This window comes from Trachypithecus francoisi, unplaced genomic scaffold (genome assembly GCF_009764315.1).
Source record: "Trachypithecus francoisi isolate TF-2019V2 unplaced genomic scaffold, Tfra_2.0 Lachesis_group0, whole genome shotgun sequence".
Classification (NCBI taxonomy): domain Eukaryota; kingdom Metazoa; phylum Chordata; class Mammalia; order Primates; family Cercopithecidae; genus Trachypithecus; species Trachypithecus francoisi.
In genome coordinates, this window is record NW_022681453.1 from 162,412,202 (window position 1) to 162,433,846 (window position 21,645).

A 21,645-nucleotide genomic window follows, 5' to 3' on the forward strand; every position below is an offset into this window, starting at 1 on the left:
GCTAGAGGATGCCAGACAAAAAAGAAAGAGCCTGGTCCTGATGCTTTTAAGTGTTTTTCTCTGAACTTTGGAGAGCCTGGATTTGATGCACTGAGGTCCTAATAACTAGGGAAAGGACAAGATTGGATGTGTATATTAGAAAGATCACTTTGGCCACGCGTGGTGGCTCATGCCTGTAATCCCAGCACTTTGGGAGGCTGAGGCGGGCGGATTATGAGGTCAGGAGTTTGAGACCAGCCTGGACAACATAGTGAAACCTATCTCTACTGAAAATACAAAAAAATTAGCCAGATGTGGTGGCAGGCACCTGTAATCCCAGCTACTTGGGAGGCTGAGGCAGGAGAATTGCTTGAACCCAGAAGGCAGATGTTGCAGTGAGCCGAGATCATGCCATTGCACTCCAACCCAGGCAACAGTGCGATACTCTGTCTCAAAAAAAAAAAAAAAGAAAGGAAGGAAGGAGGGAGGGAGAGAGGGAGGGAAGGAAGGAAAGAAAGGAGAGAGAGGGAGGAGAGAGAGAGAGAGAGAGAAAGAGAGAAAGAAAGTGAGAGAGGGAGAGAAAGAAGAAGGAAGAAAGGAAGGAAGGAAGAAAGAAAGAAGAAAGAAAGAAAGGGAAGGAAGGAAGAAAGGGAAGGAAGGAAGAGAGAAAGAAAGAGAGAAGAGAAAGAGAGAAAGAGAGAAAGAAAGAAAGAATCAATCACTTTGGCATTCCCCATAAACGGTGGGTGGCAGGGAAACCAATTAGGATACTTGTGTAATAACAGGAAGGAAATGCGGATGGTAGTAGTTATGTAAACTGAAAAGAGGGGCCCAGAAACGAGCCTGTCCAAGAGCAGAATCAACAAGCCTTGGAGATGAGGTGGGGAGGAAGAGTTTGCAGGTGTCTGGCTTAGCTAACTGGGGGAGTGATTTGGCTGTCTTTAAGAGGAAATCAATCATGCCCATCATGGGGGTGAGGAATATAACATGATGCTGGCCTGTTCAGTGCAGATGTCTGTGGAGAATTCAGAGGAGGTTGACAACTGGCAGCTGACATGGATATAGAATAGACTATATAGATTTGGGAGCTTAATCCCTGTAGATGACAGCTGCTAACATTAGAGTGGATGAGATTCTTCGAAGAGGCTGTTTTATCTTTACTTTTGAAAGGAAATTTTTTGAACATGCCATATGTGAACAAACAATAAAGAATTAAAAAATCAAGGCATATGTAAGGACATCTCTTTCCATTATCTTTCAGATAAAAGTGTGAACTTGATGTTGTCTTTAAAAAAGAAAAAATCTTTCTTGAGTGTTTTTACCTGTGGAGTAATATGCCAGACAAATGCATCTGTACTAAAAGCCTTGTGAAGGACAGGCAGAACAGAACTTTTTACCCTTTGTGGTTTCACAGGTTTTGACACTTTGGCGTGAATGGGGGTTTTGCTCTTTTCTCTAAATTGCTCCTCTCCAGTACGATCAAGCAAAAAGAAAAAACATCAATATTCTCCTTCTTTAAAACTCCAAAGTAAAAAGAAGATCCTTTTTCCTGTGTTCTGCCTGGATAGGCAGGGAATGGCTAGATGCAGATGTTGGGCACCCCCAGGCCCGGCAGGGTCAGAGTCTCAGGCACTGTTTCACAGTGCTCATGTGCACATAGTGTGGGGCCTGATGGTCTGGGGTCAAATCCCAGCTCAGCTGCTCTCAACTTGTTTGTCCAGAGGCAAATTCCTGCAGCCACTTAAGCCTCAGTTTCTTCATTTGAAAAAAGGAAATAATAATAGTGCTGACTTCATGAAATATTGCAACGATCAAGTAGAATAATGCACATAAAATGCTTAACAGAATCCCTGGCATGGAGGGAGCACTCAGGATGGGGAAGCTGTTACTACTGTGGCAAGAGTCTAGGAAATGGTGAGAAAAGGCAATGCTTGTAGAGACCAACATGTTTTCAGAACAAAGCGGGAAACACGAAGGCTGAAAACATTGTGAGAGAGCACCTACGTCCTGGGTAAGTATCATAGAAAAACTGAACTTGCATTGCCTTGGGTTTGTCAAGTATTTTACTTAGTTGGATTTTAAATATTATGTGTGTGCACACACCTACACGTGTGTTTATTCTTCCAATACTATTTTTAAGTAAAAATTGTTTTAAATCAGGTCTCTGAAATAAGTTGCGGCAATTATTTTAATTTGGGCCTTAACTGTGGCAAGACAGGGATTGCCACAGTGAAGGCCCTAAAGGAGACAGAAAGTGACTTCCCCAAAGCCATGCAGGAAGTCACACATTCAGAGTCCGCCTCCTGAAGGCTGCTGTAGTACTTGCTCTCTCTGGCTGAGTTTGCCACATGCTCACTCTGCCTTGTGAAACAGCAGGACTCTTGGCCTTTAGGAAAGGAAAATAGCAGCCTTAAGCATGCTAGACACTGGCATTGGTCATAAAGCTGAGTACAAGCACAGCAAGTGACTTCACACTGAGCAAAAATGCCAAATAAAGCAGAGAAAGCTCAGGTCCTCGGGGAAACTCAAGGCAGAATTGACCATTCTTGACAGATGGATGAGGGGGATGCATCACAAGAACATAGGGTGCTCGGAAGCTGCCTTCCTCTGGGCAAGTTTGGAGACCTTCCTTAGATTTCTGTTGCCCAAAAGAAATCAAGGAGCTAAGCCCCTCCTCTGCTACATACAATGGTGGGTATGCCAAAGAGAGACGTGATACTTCACTGCCTAGAACAGCAAGTTGACCTTCTTTAATGTGATGCCTTTATTTTTTCTTTCACTGCTTATTAACTCATTCATTCATCCTCATATTTTCCCACTTATTCATCCACCAAAGACAGTGGAACTGAGTCATAAATAAGAAAAATAATTAAAGAAATTTTTAAACTCCAGGCACTTTTATTTAGTAGGCACTGGGTGAAGCCATTGCTATACTGCACTTCATTTAATCAGCACAACATCCCTTGGAAGTAGGCACTACCATTATTACCATTTTACAGCTGAGGAAACCGAGACTGAATAAAGCTAGGTAAGTTATCCAAGGTCACACAGCAAGTTGTCCATCTCTTTAGCTCCAAAGCCCTTTATGATTTTTTCCATCTATTCTAATAGCTTGCCGCTAGCTAGTATAAATGATCAAGTAGGATCTATGAATGCAAAGCAAAATTGGAATTGACCTGGCTAGTTTTTGGTGTCTTGTTTCTTCTTATTTGTCTTGCATGAGCTGATAGAGACAGACTAGGAATCCTTTTGCAGAAAAACAGGCTTGATCATCTTCCCTCTGGGCTTCTCTACTGAATTTACTTTAAATATAATATGGCTTCTTAAAAAATGTCAGTGTGTCAACGTCTGAAAACCAGAATCTTACAAACTCAGCACCCAGAAGGTGCATTGCTCTGGCCTTCCTTTCACCTTCAACCATGATGAAAAATCCCTTATCAAAATTCAGTGGTTGCACCTGAAAAGCAATGGTTTCATCATTGCTTTTCTTGCAGGCATTTTCTCTTCTCAGTTGCTTGGAGGACAGTTATGACTGTGTGAAGTCATCTTCTCTTCATTGTTGTGTAGCTGTTCTTCAGTGTATTTCTTCCCAAAAAGTTCAGAGGACACCTGTCAAAGCCAAGAACTTTCTGCTTTCTGTCATCATAAGGGGGTCTGGGAAATTTGCGACACCTTGAAGAAGTTCTGGGCTGTCAGGAATCCTCTGACCCTTATTCATGACAGAGAGATTATATACTATCTTCCCTCAGGACAGTGGTTCTCAAACTTGAGCATATGGCAGAATCACCTGGAGGCATATTAATATACAAATTGCTAGGCCTCACCCCCAGAGTTATGATTCAAAAGATCTACAGAGAGATTCAATAATCTGCATTTTCTAAGCTCCCAGGTGATGCTTAGTCTGCAGGTCCAGACATCAAACTTTGAGAAGCCCTGCCCCAACGTCTCATGTAAGAGGATGATAATGAGTCTTGGACACTATATTACTAGTTTCAATTAAGAAAGGAACTAATGTTTTGGGTAATTATCTGGAGAAATTAAAAAGGACAAAGAAAACATCTGGTGAACAGAAAAAAAAATGCTTTATAAAGTTTACAGTACTAAAAAGGCCAATGTACACAGCTTTCAGTTTATGCTCTTGGTATAGATTTTGAGTGCCAAAGTTTTTTCTCCCATTCATTAAATGCAGTTAAATGGACCTATTATCCATTGGTCTCCTTCCTGACATAAGTGAATGTTAGGATTATGTCAGCCACAGTGTCCCCTGAAAGAGTGGGGAGACCACAAGCTGTTGATCAATGGGTATTAGGTTTAGTGTCGGGATGAGCCTGATTGCTGAACCCTGGGTGTTATGATGATGCTGAGGGTGCTATCCAAACTCAATGTAATACACACAGCAAGATTGCACAGGCTAGCATTTTGTTGATAACATCTAATATCCTCATGGTATAAAGTTGATGACCCAAGGAGGTCAAATTTACACATTACAGCAGAGAAGTCATTTTCCTTCTACTTCTCACATGTAAAGCTTGCCCTTACTTTGCAGAATTACTACAAGCAGAAGCCATGTGAGTGATGAATGATGTCATAAGTAATCACATCATCTCAGCTCCCATGGACTAGCTAAGAAATCCTGGGAAGCAGTTCTGTTTTTTTACTGCTGTCTGTTCAGCTCATAGGCAGCTGGGATTTAAGTAGGGTGGTTGTGGGTGAGAAGGCCCCCATTTCTACAGGGAGAATATAATTAATTCTTGCTCTTTTCTTCTAACTTAACAGGCAAGGAATCATAACTTTGGATCCTAGAAGCATCCCTCTACTTTCTCTGGAGTCCTCCTTTTATACTTTTAAATCTCCTCAGTGTCCTGGACTGAGGTCATGAGTCCTATGTCTTGATCTGCCATCAACTCTCTGTATGGCCTTGGGCAGTTTGCTTAACTTCTCTGTGATATGGTGACTTCATCTATAGAACAAAGGTTTTGCATTGATTCATCTCTAAGTTCCTTCCAGTTCTAAAGTGATTCTCATTCATCTCTTTCCTTTTCTTGTTTTTGAAATTCAACATCTCTCCCAACATTCTCATTTCTTTTCAAGATACTCTCTCCTCCTTCCACTACTCTTTCTCATCTCATCTCGTCTCATCTCGTCTCGTCTCGTCTCATCTCCTCTCAGCATGAAGTATTTACCTCCTGCAAAGTCATAGATGTCATTCAGTCATAGATGGTATCATTCTACCTACCTGGTAGCCCCCAGGAAAACAATTTCAAAGACAGTTTTAAAAAGACATATTTAGTGACAGTTAACACAGGCCCTTTTCCATATACACTCACATTCATTAGTATGATACTTCTACAAGCTCAATATTGGTGCAGAGAAGGAGGGCAAGAGCTTTGGAGCTATATGACAATTTGCAAGGACTAGTGTATCAATGCTAAAAAGCAGCTACTGGTGCTTGTCCTAATCCTAATCCTTTAAGCCAGGCTGGTGCAGGGCACCCAGACTGCAGACCGCAGACCACCCTATCAGTGTGCCCTGGGCCTACCTACTCATCCAGGGAGCAACTTATGCCACCTGGATTGGCAGGTGGCATAAGGCAGTTTCCCAGGACCTCTCCCACAGCTGCCACTTTTGTTGTTTCCAACTAGCTTTCATTCCAATCCCATTTCCACCACCTCAGAAGTACTGGCTGTAAATCTAATTTAGATCGCTATCTCCATGGCATTTGCCCATACTCTTCCCATCATTCAGCCCTTGTGTTTCCCCTACAAATGGTGCCATGCTGCACCTTCTCAGTTATCAGTATCCTGGCTGCTTTAAATAAAAATGTGTGTCCTTATCCCAGACCTAAAGCATGAAACAGTCCAACACCATAAACTGAATTCATAGTATGACAAATGGCCAGTTTGTTGAAGTCCAATAACCAAAAAGCCAATTCACTAAATAATACATTAACCCCCAAATCAACTCTCTTCTAATTACTTTTATTTACTAAAAACTAGATTTCTTGAACTATTTATAACGTTTACTACAATTATTTTAGAAGTTGTGAAGATTTCTGGAATATTTGTTGGTTTAGACTGCTTATGAAATTTAGTTATTATCATAAATGTTTCTGAATATCAACTGTAGCCATTAAAAAGCTAACCTGTCCCAACAGAGGATTAAAAATATGGTGCTAACTGTTAAAGTGACCATTTCTTCACAGGCCAAGGGACTGGGAGGATGTATTTTTAAATGTTAACAGTGATGACATCTAGGTGGTGGGATTATAGATGATATAGGAAATTACATCTGTGCTTTTGTATTTCTAAAAGGAAACTATATCACATCTATGAGCAGAAAAATATTACAATAAATGTTAGGCAAAAACACCATAATAAGACCTGTATGCTGACTTCAAAGAACTGACACTCAAGTGGAAGAGGAAGACACATAAACATTGTGTAGATTTTTAAACAAATGTGGAAGAACTTTAAAACTTGTAAAGAATTCTAACTTGGGAAATTTATGGGAAATCCTTTTTGGGGAGGTACGTGCTGAAGCTGCGCTTTCTGTGAGGTTTTTGAGAGATCGATTTGCAGATGTTAGTCCCTACCCCTTTGTCCACAGGGAGGAGAGTTGGCTGGGCTAATTTGATTCTGATCTTTTGAAATACTATTTTTGATTACAGAAGAGACCCAGGAGGGCTTGGGGCACGAACAACAAATAAGTTAAGGAACATCTCTGGAACTGAAAACGAGGCTCTGAAGTCTAGACTCTTCATTTCAAGCTTTATTTGGGAAAGAGGATAGTTTTACTTTAAATTAACCTAATAAAGTTGAGAGGGAGGAAAACAATAACTGCTTGGTTTACAAAAGCATTCCCACGAGTCTTGGTTTCAGATTCAAGGATAAAATGAGGCAGGGTATGAATTAATTAGCTTTGTTTTGCATGGAACATGAGCCATTGAGAGTCCTTCCCATGTGAGCACAGGTCAGCAAGGGTGCATGCTCCTGGGCCTCATCTCCAGATAAGGCCAGGGTGGGCTGATTACTCATGCTTCCCTCACTCTTCCTCAGCATCTGCTCATCAGGAGGCTCAGGCCAGCACACATTTTCAAGCCAGTTATCAGAAACAAAGAAGCACATATCCCCCAAACTTCTCTCTCCCCACTGAGATTCAAACCAGGAAAACTGGTATTACAGTAAATGTGCTGACAGGGCACCAGTCAGCAAGACTGAATCAGAAAAGCTTAAAATTGAGAAGACAAAAGCAGTGCTGAGTTTAGCCAGCCAGGGCAGGCATCTCTGTCCTGCTCTCTGGTGCTCCTGGACAATGCTTAAATACTCTTTAAGGAGGAATTCACTTTTACATATCAGGTATTGTGAGAATGATAGGGTAACTTACAACTCAGTTTGCCCCTGCCTCTCCAGTTTACATTTACTATCATAGTTTAATTATTAACACTGTCCCCTCTCACTTTCAAAAGTGTCCCAGTTTGGATAATATATTTTATGACCACTTGATGATAATAAATCATTTGCATAGCTAGTATTTACTAAGAGCTGATCACATGCCAGGCAATCATGAGCTTGGTGCTATCAACACTATCATCATCATTATTATCATCACTAGGCCAAGATTACATGTCTCCTTAAGTGGCAAAGGAAGGGCTTAACACCTGACATTTGGATTCAGTCAGAGTACTAAACTACTTTTCCCTTGCCTTTAAGCTACATTACTTCTGAGCTTTTCTTTTATAAACTTAATGAGAAAAAGATTCTTATCCCTTTATGAATGCCCCAGGTCTTCCCACTGACTTCCTGCTTGGTTGTCAGTTGAAGGGAAGAAACTGATTTTCAGGGGTTCTTGTTATATCTCAGGTATTATGTTATGTGAGACCAGTCAACTCCGCTTGATAAATTGTGAATTAGGCTCTGGGAGCTCAATGATTCACCAAAGAGTACACTGACAGTAAGTTGCAGAGCAAATTTTCAAACCTAAGTTGTTCTGATTTCAATACCTGCCTTCTCATTATACCACCTTGCCTACTAAACCACTTTTAATTTCTACAAGCCGGTGTAAATTTGAAAAGGTAGAGTAGCAATTCTTCCCAAATGCTGTCACTGTAAAACTGCCCACAGAGTAAGGGTAAAATGTCCTTCCCCACAAGTTGATAAATTGACTCCTATATCTAAAAAGTCTATTTTTCCCAGCTTAGGCAGACCTGTAACATCTATCTGCAAATGGACACTCCACCGAAATACTCTTGGACCACAATACTCTTAGACCCCATCTTTCCCTTGACATGAATCTATTGTTTATATGGCAGTTAAGGGTAACAATAATCTGAAAATAACTGACATGTATTCATTTATTCAATGTATAATGCATCTATCTAATGCTATCAATAATAAGCTAATATACATGTATTCACTTATTCAAATAAATATGTATGGATTCTTTCATCCACTTATTGGCACTTACTATGTGCCACACACTCTTCTAGGCACTGCAGATTATGCGGTGAACAAAGGGGGCAAAGCCCTGCCTCATGGAGCCTACCTATTCCTACATGATTCAGTAACAGATAATAATGATCTCATGAAAGAAAGCACACATAGGATAAGAAATAGAGGGTGGTGGGAAGGGAGTGGGTGCTAATTTAGGTAGGAATGTCAGGGAAGCCCTTTCTGAGCAGAGTCCAGAATAAAGTGTAAAAGTGTGAGCATGAATCTTGCAAAGACATCTAGAAAAGTGTTCCAGGCAGAGGAAAGAGCAAGACTTCTTCTATTCTGCCAGACCCTATGCTGAAAGCTTTGTGCCAATTATCTCATTTAATCCTCACAAACCCCCCGAGGGTAAGTGTCATTATTTCCTCATTTTGCTGCTAAGCATTTGAACCTTGAAGTAACTTGCTTAGGAGCACCCGGTTTTCTAATGAGGGAGGCATAAGTTAAACTCAGCCTTCTGGCTCTGAAATAATATCCCCATCTCAGCTACTAAATAGTTCCATGCCTTGGTCAGTCTGCAACAACCTCCTTGCCAGCACTTTTAACACAAGGTTTAGAGAACGGCTGATTGCTGAGAAACAACAGCTGCAAAGCCTGCATCACCAACGGGTCCACAGGGATAGGGCGTTTAAATGGTCGGGTCCCCAGGTGCACCAGATACTGCACTCTAATAACTGCTGGAGTCTCTTGCTCCTATGACTCTCCTTCAGCTTTGTTAGAGGCTGTGGGACCAGCATCCCAGGCTCTTCCTGCAGACACCCAAGAAATTCTCCCACATGACATCAGTTTAAGCCAAGCAAGAATTTTCCATCCCTCTATTGCATTATTTGTAGGAAATGGCTTTATTGTTTTTCTGTATGCAAAGATAATACAGGCTTATTGCAAAAACTATTTAGAAATAGAAAAAATAAAATCACCACCACTGAGAGATAACTAATAAAAAGCCTACCATTAAGAGATAACTACTAAACATCCTGATATCAGAATTCATGTAATGTGTCCCTTTACCATGGATGTTAAGGCTGTTTCCAGTTTTTTAGAATTACAACATTTTTATGAGTATTATGTTATATGTATGTGTGTGTGTGTGTATATATATATATATATATATATATATAAATCTTTATGCCCTCAGACACTGATTTTTTAGAACGAATTAGTAACAGTGCAATATTTGAGCATTCATTTTAAGGTCCTTGCTATAAACTGCCAAATATCCCCAAAGAAAAAGTGTAGCATTACTTACACTGCCCCTTTCAGTGCACAAAAGTGCCTTTTCTCCTGCATTCTCAGTAATACCTCCAACTTTTCACTTCCTTCCTTTTGAAGCTTCTATCACCACAAAAACAAGGATACAGCCCCTGTCCTAGTTGAATGTCCCCCCACAGAGCCTTCGCTAGCCCCAGCCTGAGCAAAGAAGACAGAGAGGAGAGTGTGTCATCCCTCAGCTCCCCCTTGGCCTTGGGGGCTGGTCCCCTCAGAGGGTTTATTTAGAGGCTGAGGGTACACTGAAGACAGGAGACATCACTGTGGTTCTCAGCTTGGAAGACTGCCTCACTCTCACACCCTTTTATTTCTTTATATATTCCTCCATCAGCTCCTGCCCTTCCAGTTATCATCTATACTTGGAGACTCTTAGCTCAGGACTCCTGTTTGAGCCCAGACTCATGTATTCAGCATTCTCTAGATATTAATTCCACTTTTATGACTCACAGACATCTCAAACTCAGCAGCCCAAAACCAAACTCTTCATCTCCTCTTGCCCTCTCCACACCCCTTGCCGTCTTCCCCTTCCTCTAATGTGTCCTGCTCACTCAGTAGCTCCTTCTTACTCCCAGGAGTCAGAGGTCCAGAGCCTAGGGTCTTTCCCTCATGCCTCTCACTCATTCTCTACCCCACAGCCCATCAATCAGTCATGAAGGCCCATCAATTCAGTGTCTCAAATATCTCTACTATCTACCCCTTTTCACCCCTTCCATGACCAGGACCCCAGTCCAAGCCAATAGGTGACTATAATTATCTCTATGTGGGGATTTATTGAATGGGAGAGAAAAGAAGAGGAAAATAGCATTTCCAAAACATTTGTATATGCCTGATACTGGGATCTTGTTAATGCTCATTAGATATACAATAAACCCATGGAGTAGAAAATATTACCATTTCACAGATGAGGAAACTGAGGCTCAGAGAGGTTAATCTGCCCAAGATTCCACACCAGGGAGAGTATTTGGAGCCTTATGTGTGATGCTTGCTCTACCATTATATAGCAAGAGTGAAGCTGGGGGGGCTGGTTCAGTGGCCCTTGTAGTGGTTTGAGTAAGAGGGAACTCTCCTCAATGGTAAGCTCCTTGAGGATAAAGAGTGAGCATGAATCACTTTGTGTGTCTCATAGGGTTTAGCTTAGGGCCTGATCAAGTCCTGCCTCTGTCATTTATCAGAGACAGGAGAGTTTAGCAGTTAAGGGAATGAACTCTGGAACTGGACTGTCTGGATTCAAACCCCAGCTCTGCTAATTACTGGCTATGGAACCTTGAGCAAGCTACTTACTCTCTTTGTAGTGGGCTAAACAGTGGCCCCCAAAAAGATATGTCCATGCCCTGAGTCCTAAATCCTGTGCATGTGAATTTATTTGAAAGAGCCTTTGCAGATCTAATTAAGTAAAGGATCTCAGGATGAGAAGGTCATCCTGGATTAACCAGGTGGGCCACAATTCTAGTGACACAGAGGAGAGACAGAAGAGAAAAGGGCCACGTGAAGAAGGAGATAGAGTGAGGCAGCCGCAAGCTGAGGAGCTGCAGCAGCCACCAGACGCTAGAAGAGACAAGAAGCAGAATCTCCCCTAAAGCCACTGGAGAGAGTGTGGCTCTGCTAATACCTTGATTTCAAACTTTTTCCCTCCAGAGCCATGAGCACATTTCTGTTGCTTTAAATCACAAAGTTTATGGTCATTTGTTATGGAGGCCCTAGCAAATGAATATATTTGGTCAATGAAAAGAGTCAAACTCTGTAAAATATTTGAAGGGATTTATTCTGAGCCAAACATGAGTGACCAATGGCCCATGACACATCCTTCAGGAAAACCTGAGAACATGAGCCCAAGGTGGTCAGGCTACAGCATTTTAGGGAGACATAAGACATTAATCAATACATGTAAGATATACATCTTACCTTATCGGTTCAGTCTGGAAAGACGAGGCAACTGGAAGTGGGGTAGGGGGCATTCAGGTCATAGATAGATTCAAAAACTTTCTGGTTGGCAATGGGTTGAAACAGTTATTGTCTAAAGACTTGGAATAAATAGAAAAGAATGCCTGGATTAAGATACGGGGTTGGTGAGGCCAAGGTTTTATCATGCAGATGAAGCGTCCAGGTAGCAGGCTGCAAAGAAAAGATGACACATGTTTCTTATCAGACTTAAAGAGTCTTAAAGTCTGTGTTGATGTTAATGCTGGTCAGCTGGGCCTGAATTCCAAAAGGGAGGAGGGTATAATGAGGCATGTCTGACTCCCCCTTCCTAAACTAGTTTTCTCAGGTTAAGTTTGGAATACCCTTGACCAAGAGGAGGAATCCATTCAGATGGTCAGGGGGGCTTAGAATTTCATTTTTTGGTTTACAATTCTGTATACCTCAATTTTCTCATCTATATGTAAGCTTATAATACTTACCTTGCAGAGCTGTCAAGAGAATTAAGTGAATCAATATACATAAGGCACTTTACAGCAGTAGCTGTCACATAATCGGTGATTTCAAAGTAGTGTTTATTATGACCCTTTAATAGCTGTGTAACTTTAGTTATTTTTGAGCCTGTGGTCTTTTTCCCTGTGAACAAGTAATAACAAAAATGCTTAGCCTAACTATAGTATCTCAAAATGGGAGTTTGCTTCCTTCACTTAAAAATGATCAAAGAATTCCTTCAAGCTTCTTCTGTCCTATGAACTGCTAACATTCAGGTGTCAAGCCTCACTGAAGACAACTTACAACCCACCAAAGGCAGTGATTGAAAAGATACCATGTGCCCTTGACCCGACAAAATGCTCTGGCCGGGACATTAGGTGCTAGGGGATGTGGGTCCTTTTCTCTTTCTCCTGGCTGCCACCTGGTGTGGCTGGGGGAGGGAGATGAGAAGTGGAGGTGGGGGTGAAGTGAGGGGCAGATGGCCTCTGACTAATAACTGAGCTGGGTCATTTGTAATGATGACAAGGCATTACCCAAGAGATGAAGCAAAGGTGTATAATTAATACACAAGCAGTCCTTAATCTCTCTCTGAAACCCTTCCTCCATTCCTTCCCTTGCTAATGAAGTCAGAGACAGGGTAAAAGCCTGTAATTACACTTGAAGTAATTAGAACGTTGTGAAATAGAAAGCTTAGGATGGGAAGCCCAAACTAATAGAATACCTATTGCTCTTGTTATTCTGACTCAGCCTGCCTAGGGTGGTGCTTTTGTAGGTCTCCACTGGGGAGCTGAAGACTGTACTGAATTTGCATAAAATGTAGACACACATGCACATCACCCTTTCTTTCCCCAGAGTGACCAAGAAAGCATCAGTATTGTGCCTTCCTCAGTTTCTACAACTTTTACCTATTAATGGAAGTCCAAATCAGCAGAACAGATTAATTTAAAAGCCCTTCCAAAGATATTTAAAAATCTGAGCATTTTATATTCAAACTGTTTTTCTACATGCAATTCTCCCTTTCTAGCTCAGTGCTTCTCAACATCAGTGTGCCTGCAGAGCACCTGAGGGTCTCCTTAAAATGCAGATTTGGATTCAGTGGGTCTGGGGTGGGGCTGAGATTCTGCATTCCTAACAAGCTCCCCAGCCTTGCTGCTGCTGTTGGAGGGGACAGGATGGGGGAGTGGTACACAATGTGAGTAGCAAGGATAAAGTCCTTCTTGGTTCCACAAGTGACTTCGCTTGCCTCCTACCACAGCAATGATTCCAAACTTCTCATGTAGAGCTTGAAAAATGAATAAAAATTTTCGATTGAAGGGAGAGAAGAGAAAGTGAGGAGGAAGAGTGGAGGAAGAAGGGGAAAGTGGGTGGGAAGGGAGGAGGGGAGGGAGGGAGGGAGGGAGAGAATGTGTGTGAGTTCATGTATGCACATGATCCGGTGTCTCTTCTAAGGACACCAGTCCTATCAGATTGGGGCCCTATCCTTATGACCTCATTTGACCTTAATTATCTCATTAAAGGTTTTATCTCCAAATACAGTGACTCTGGGGGTTACAGCTTCAATATGGGATACGCAATTTCATCCATAACACTAACTGACCTTAGATGAACTCCTTGATTTCTCTAAGACTTGATTCCTTCATCCCAATTGCTTAGAGACAAGAAAGAGTTTGATCATTAAATGACAAGAAATGAATTCATCTAATTAGCATTAAGTGTTCCACATATCATCTGTCACAGAATAAGTGTCTTGGTTGTGTTCTTCCAGACATAGTCAAGCATTGGAGGCTAAGTAGATTATTTGTGAGGTGAAGGAAACGGCAGGAGAGAAAAAGAGAAATGAGATAGCAAAGAGAAAACAGCCAATAAAACAAAGGGTGCATTAGCTAACAAATCACCACTGGGAAAACTGGAGCTTCATTTCACTGGGACAAGTCAGGCACTCATGTTGAACAAACACCCAGTGTCAGCCCTCACTACTGAGGGAAAAGAGCTGAGATATTTATGTACCAATGAACCATCAGTCGCTGGTTGAGATCTGCTCCCAAGGGTTGCCTACCTCCCCACTTCCATCTTGCTGTGCTTGTGGATGGTAGCCATGGATACCAGAGGAAACTTTCAGGCAAAGAGATGCCTGAATTGGCTGTTGGAAGTCCTTCAAGCTCTGCAAGAGGGAGGCCTGGGCAGTTCTGGGCAGGTTTACCTTGCCTGCTATACAGTGAGAGACCAGGAAACCTTAGTTCTCTGTAGTGATTGGTCCTAGTAATTGTACTAGTAGTTTGCAAAACACTAGAGAGACTCCTGTACCAAAGAATTCTAGGGCCAAACAAGTGTAAGAATGCTTGTTTCATGGGATTCACAACTAAAGCTCTGCTGAAGTCCTGTAGTTGAAATGTTCAACTTTGTATAATCCTATAATTTCCAAACTTATTTACACAAACACTTTTTCATATAATATGTATTTACCTTTTAAGGAATAAAAGTTATGTAATGCATGTTTTGGGGCTATCAAATTAAGACTAGTAGAGATTTCACTACATTGTAAGATGTTTTTAATCTGTTTCTATTCACCATTGTAGCCTATGAACAGTAACTGCTACCTAGAAAGTATTCAATAAATATTTGTCATTGTAACTATTTTAAAGAATATCAAAAAATAATTCTGAAAATATTTTCAATAAAAGCAGCCTCATGAAAAATGACCATCTAGTTTCCAAAATGACTGTTTTGAAAGACTTTGGAATAAAGTTCAGCTGAATATAAACTTGTTGAAATACTGACCAGTTTTTTATTCTCCTCGCTTTGTTCCCATTCACTTAATGAAACTGTGCATTTTTCTAAAATTGAAGACCCATCCTGTTAGAAGCCACTGTCCACTCTACTAGAGAAGAAGCACTTCTTCCCCGATCCGTGTGTGGATGCAGATAAGAAGCCTAATGGTACTAAGGTCTCTCTGGTCCAACCTTGCTAAAAGGAGTATTTCAACTTTGATTTCCTCCCTCTACACTTCACCCTTTGTTGAATACCAAGGTTTGCAGCTGTGACCCCATCATAGGATGTAAAGAATCAAATTAGGGAACTTTTGACAGATGCATCCCTTTTAACCTTGATGTCAGGCACAATTTGCTATTTGTTGGCCTCAAATGTCAGCTGAAGCCAGGGTGAGAGTCCTTGTGACTCTGACTTTCTCATCTTCTGTCAAGACCTAAAGCGTTTTGAGCTGGGTGCAGTTGCTACAGCTGTAACAAAGTATACATGAAAAGTGGGATTTGCAACAAATAGGCTTTCCTCTACAGATCACTGCTGCAGCTGGGCTTCCCTGCTATTTTTGCCCAACTGTCCTGAGAATGGTAACATCAATGGAAACTCATTGCTTGACCATCATTATTCCAATGAAAAATTTGAAACCCTGATTATTACTCATTCCTTGGAGCTGAGACAGAAACCTCGAGGCTGTAAAACAAGTTCTTTTTCTTTTTTTTCTTTTTCAGTTAACCACTTGTTATACCCAAATGCCCATTTCCTAAGAAGGGATATTTCCTGGGAAATTGCTTATCTTCCTAGCATTTGCAAAAGGCAAAAGCTGGCATATAGTAGCATTTTCTTCATTCCCTGCAAATGGAAACATTGGTATTTCTAGATAAGTTAAGAGTGAGGAGAGAGAACTGTGGCCATCCAGGTTCTCTTGGGATAAGTTTCCTTTACTCTTCCTTGAATAAAGATAATGTGAATCTTGTAAGATACTGCCTGTAAAAAATGGTCTACCCACACCTGCTAATGCAATGAGTGGGCTATTATAGTGCCGAGATGGTTGTTGGGGTCTCCTGACATCAGGGGAGTAGGTGACCAATGTGGATGAAACACAATGACAGTGGACATTAGTATTTCTGAGACCAGATTTATTTGGGAAATGGGATATGTTGCCTTTCTTTAGTCAGATGTTGACCTGGCTACTGCTTACAGATGACCCTTGTTTTGTCATCTACTCATGTGTTTTCCCCACTTCCCTTGCTGGAAAAAAACCTGCAGAGAAACTAAACTCCATGAGGTGAGACATTGCATCCGATTTTACTTACCACTCTATTCTTAGTGCCTACCACCAAGTCTAGCATACAGTGGGGGCCAAATAAATATTTGTAGAATGAATAAAGCATCTGCAACACAATATGTACTCCATAAGTGGGAGTTTCCATTGCTACATTGCTATCATTGTCATCATTGCAATCATGATCATGATCATCGTCATCACCAGGTGACATTTTTACAGAAATATTTTCTCTTGAGATTATAGCAGACTGAACATCAAGATCCTTAAATCTGCTTGTCCTAGGGAAGTTCTCTGGACTTCTTGCATTTGGCACTAGTAGAGACTTGGTATTTTCATTGCTGTAACACAGAGACAAAAATATATGAAGATTTCAAAGAATGAGTTTACCTCCTGGCCTTTCATGGTGATCTCCTTTCCTGTCTTTCTGTGAATAATATATGTACAGTATCATTGCTCTGCTAATAAAATATTACTTCAAAACTTGAGAGCTTAAAAAACCAAACATTTATTATCTCAGTTGCTGTATGTCAGGGATCAGAGTACAGCTTTTCTGGGTCCTCTTCATATATTTTTGTCTCTGTGTTACAGCAATGAAAACACCAAGTCTCTACTAGTGCCAAATGCAAGGGTCTCTCATGAAGCTGCAATCAAGGTGCAGTTATCTCAAGGCTCAATTTAGAGGAGAATCTTCTTGCAGGTTTATGCTCCTGGCTCTTAGCCAGAAACTTCAGTTTCTTGCTACATGGGTCTGCCTATAGGACTACTCACAATCTGTCAGCTAGCTTCCTCCAGAGTAAGGCTCTGAGAGAGAGAAAGAATGAGAGATAGTGGTAAGATATAAGATATCATCTCATATAAGATATAAGATAGTGATAAGAGATAAGAAGTCACAGTCATTTTGTAACCTCTTCTCAGAAGCGATATCCCATCACTTTTGTATTATTCTATATTTTAGAAGCAAGTCCACTGGGTCCATCCCACACTTGAGGAGAGAATATTACACAATACCATGAATATTACAAAGCTAGGATCATTGTGGACCATGTTAAATAGAAGCTTCCAGCCACAATAGATGATGTTGTTCCCTGTAAGCATAAGTGTAGCTTTAACTTGGTTCTTTTAACCCTTTTCTTCTTTGAGAATCATGGGTTGCCAACTAATCATGCCTTATCAAACTTCTCTTTCAAAAAAGGAAGAAAGAGGAAAAACAGAATGGGGCAAGTTCTGCTAGGAATAACTTTCAATATGACGATGATTTTAGTTGTCATTGCACAGGTGCATTGGCCTTGAATCATGAAGAGAACCCCAATTACTCCTATTGGCTTGTCTGAGCATCAGTTTTCTGATGACTTACTTTATGGCTTCCTAATGAATATATTAAAACTGGAACTCTAGAGGTTATACTTAGCCCTTTAGTTCCTTTCCCTGCCTGCACCCCATCTCCCACTTTGCCCGGAGGCTTAATGATATATTTGAGATCATTTTGAAACTTCATCTGCTTTGTCTCAACATACATGTTCAAAATTGTCTAATTTTAATATAAATCCTTCATCAACAATTAAGCCACCTCCCAATTGACTGCATTATCTGTAATTATTCTTCACTCACTAACTCTCTCATATCACACACCATAAGAAGAAAGAGAAAAGGGAATAACCTATATTAGGAGAGGCTCACTGACAAACCTTGAAATATAAATTGACACGAATGTGAATGTAGAGTTTTGTAAAAAAAAAAAAAAAAAAAAATTTAAATAGATCTGCAGTTAAATGACTAGTATCTCTACCTTTTGTTTCCGTTTGTGCAGATTGTTTCCCAGAGAAAGCTATCCAAATCCTTGCTGAAGCATGGGAACACAGCAGGGAAATCGTCCATCACGGTAAGCAAGCCCTCCCTAAGCAGCTGTCTGCCCGAGTGGAGAGCCTGGGCGGACTGGCCAGCCAAAACCGGACACTTGGGAAGCAGACTTTCTGACATTGGGAGTTGGTGCCACAACTACTGAACTATTGAAATCACTCCCTTATTTTTCTTTCTTTCTGTTTTCTGACAATACAATTTTGATCCTTCTAACTCTAGGAAAAATAAATAAGGAAAGGCATTTGAAAGTAAGGTTATTTAATTCTAGTAAGCACTTCTGCATTTGCAAGATAGATTTTAGTGGAGGAGAAAGATGTAGTTGTTGAGCAGAGTGAGATTATGGAATTGTTTAGCATTTTCACGCTGTCGAAGCTGTCCTTGTCTCTCATTTCTTTTGAGAATTCAAATTTTGCTTCGATAACATTTTCTTTAAGGTGTGGTTTGTTGCCTAAGAAACAAAGAGCTCAGCATTTAACACTCCTCTTTGATATAATAGTTTGGAGGTTTACTGTGTGATTCAGTAGCCACTAGCCACATGTGGTTATTTAAATTTTAATAAAACTATTTAAAATTAAAGTAAATATTCAGTTCCTTACTCACACTGGCCACATATCTAGTACTCAATAGTTACAAGTGGTTAGCAGCTACCACATGGGACAGTGTAGATTATAAAACATTTCTATAATTGCAGAATGTTCTATTGGGTAATGCGAGAAGTATTTCTAAATAAGAACTTACATTTTCAAATGGAATGCCTGGTATTGGAAACTTTGACATCGTCTGTTAGAGACCTTGAAAAAGGTAGCGAATGTGGTCCAACCATTTGGATGTATGGAGCAAAACACAAGCAAACAAACAAACAAAAAAAGACAAGCAAAAGAAACAAGGTAGAAAAAATTACAAGGAAATTCTGAATTGCTAGAGAGGCAAATGGCCAGGAAGCAAACCTCTTGAGTTCTTTTGAATATTCCTTTTTAACTAGAGAGAAACTGATTTATTTATTTATTTATTTATTTTTATTTTTTTTGAGATGGTGTCTCTCCCTGTCACCCAGGCTGGAGTGCAATGGCACAATCTTGGCTCACTACAACCTCCACCTCCCAGGTTCAAATGATTCTCCTGCCTCAGCCTCCCGAATAGCTGGGATTACAGGCACCTGCCACCACACCCAGCTAAGTTTTGTAGTTTTAGTAGACATGGGGTTTCACTATGTTGGCCAGGCTGATCTCCAGCTCCTGACTTTGTGATCCACCTGCCTTGGCTTCCCAAAGTGCTGGGATTACAGGTATGAGCCACCACACCCAGCCCTGATTTTTTTTTTTTTTTTTTAAGCACAAGAAAAAGTTCAAAAGAGCTATCAGTGAAAGTCATGGCCATTCTCACAAGAACTTACCTGAGTTTATTGCTTGAATATTTTAAATGACACTGTCATGTTAAAGCTTTTTCTTGACTGCCATCTTCAATCATGATTCAAAGTGTTCTTTGAAGACACTGATGGTGCTCTGAAAAGCTGTGGACCCACAGGTTCACTCCCAAAGCCCACAAACCCAGTAGATCCAGGTATGAATTTGCTATGGTTCTTTCTCAAAAGAACAAAATCTCATCTTGCCATATTTTCTCTGAGATATCCTGAGATTTTCTTTCCCCACACATCCCAGAAAAGTTTGATCTTTTTCTTAATTTTAAGTATTTAAATACTCCTCAACTTTGGGTCTTTAGATCAAAACATTGGCTTTAGTAGCTTCTAGAAAACACTTGAAAAGGTACATTAAATTTTCTAGGTCTATGCGGTTGGGGAAAATCACAACTTTCCTCACATCTCCAAAGGTGTCTGTGACCACAAAATACTTAAGGGTCAGTAATCAAATGAAGTATAAGAGGCATTAAGGTGGTAAGGGACAAAAGAGGACCAAATGAAAAATACAAATATGATAGTTCTTGGGTTATCAACCAGTTCTGGAATTTTTTCTATATACCTGGACTCACGTTCTCTACTCTCAGTTGTTCATACATTTTTGGGTCTATCTGTCTTAAGACAGCCATCTTAGCTTTAAGATTAAGTGTAAATAACTTAAATTTTCCAAAATATTTGGAATACTACCAGTGCCTATTGAGAGCATATGGACCCAACTCATAATGGAATTGTTGAGCCCAGATAGAAAAGAGGTAAAATTGAAGTAACAGTATCTTGACATAAGCAATTTGATAAGTGTATCCATGTGCTGTGGCCACAGAATACATGGTAAATCCTAGCATTATTTATAAAGGTTTTAACTTATCTGCAACTTGACTGGCTTCTAGATTTTTGTTGCTTTTGTTGTCATTATTTTTCTCCTGACTTACTCCACCGATTTCTGCTCCAAGGCTTTGTTGAGAGTCACTAACTATTAAGTATTGGAAAATGACCTGTGTGAGAAAGCCTTTTGGACAATAATTTCTTCACCTATGCAAAAATCTTTGTCAGGAATGGTCTGTACTTGGGTGTTAGGGCTTAGATCCTTACATATACACACATCTTCATCTCAGAAAACCCAGGGACGGTCTTCTGAAAAATAGGAATTAGAAAAAGTTGACATGGAAACTAGTTTATTCTACCATTTCTTGTTGGTCTCACTCAAAACAGTAAAGAAATATTGCTGTTTATCCTTCTCTATAATTTACCAAAAGGATACATTGTAGTTAGTTATAGAAATACTATCCAATACCATGTGAGCTTCAAAGAAAGAAGCTCTTCCAAACTGCTCTTCTATTTCTTCCTCCAGCTTGGGTCCCACCTCTTACATTCTCATGCTTAGCATAAATGATGTCTAGTTATTCACCATTGTCTATTCGAGGGAGTTCCCTTGAATGCCTAGAATTGCTGTGCTATAGTCACTAGGGTTGTGGAAAAACTCCTTGCCCAACATTTGTCTTTGTTGAGTGTTGAACCAAACAGGAACTAAATTTGCTCATGGGTTCTGGAGCTAAGGAGTTCACCCTCGACTGCAGCTGATGTGTGCTTTTTTCCTTTAGGTGATTGCTGAAGAATTATCTGGCAATGACGACTACGTTGAGCTTGCATTCAATGCACGGAAATTGGATGACAAGGTAAAGTGTTTGGCATTAACCTTATTGAAGGAAGTAATAAAGCTAGCACACAGTTTAATCAGATTTCTCCCTGCAGCTATTTTTCCCTTTCCACCCACATTATTAAACAGATCCAAAAATTCAGAGAGGTCTACAAAGTAAGGTTTCCCTCACATTAAGAAGCGATTTATGAGAAGGGGAAGGGACTATAATTAAAACAGGACAATTCTATGACACTAAGACTTTCCAAATGCCACAGGTGAGATGTACACAGGTAAATATGATTTAACCCCATTTCCAGGGACATTCTAAGGGAGAGGAGAAGATGCAAAAGGGAAGAAAAATGACATTTATTAAGCACCTATGTTTGCCAAGTACAGGTTTAAGAGCTTTTCATGTGATATCACATTTATTCATTAGTATAATTCCTATTTATTGGGTATTAATACTCAGCCCATTTATGCATTCACTTGTTCACTCTTTTATTTGTTAATTTGTTCACTCATTCATCATTCATTTTTCTAACCTTTGTTG

General features: G+C 40.3%; 1 protein-coding gene across 1 annotated transcript in view; it reads left to right on the plus strand.

The window, feature by feature from the left end:
• The window catches only part of CPNE4 (copine 4), a 526,733-nt gene that overhangs the window by 334,641 nt on the left and 170,447 nt on the right, over nt 1-21,645 (plus strand). Inside the window, exons 4-5 of the mRNA XM_033212672.1 lie at nt 17,996-18,067; nt 21,058-21,132. Coding sequence (XP_033068563.1) covers nt 17,996-18,067; nt 21,058-21,132 — 147 coding nt within the window. The remainder of the gene's footprint in view (nt 1-17,995; nt 18,068-21,057; nt 21,133-21,645) is intronic.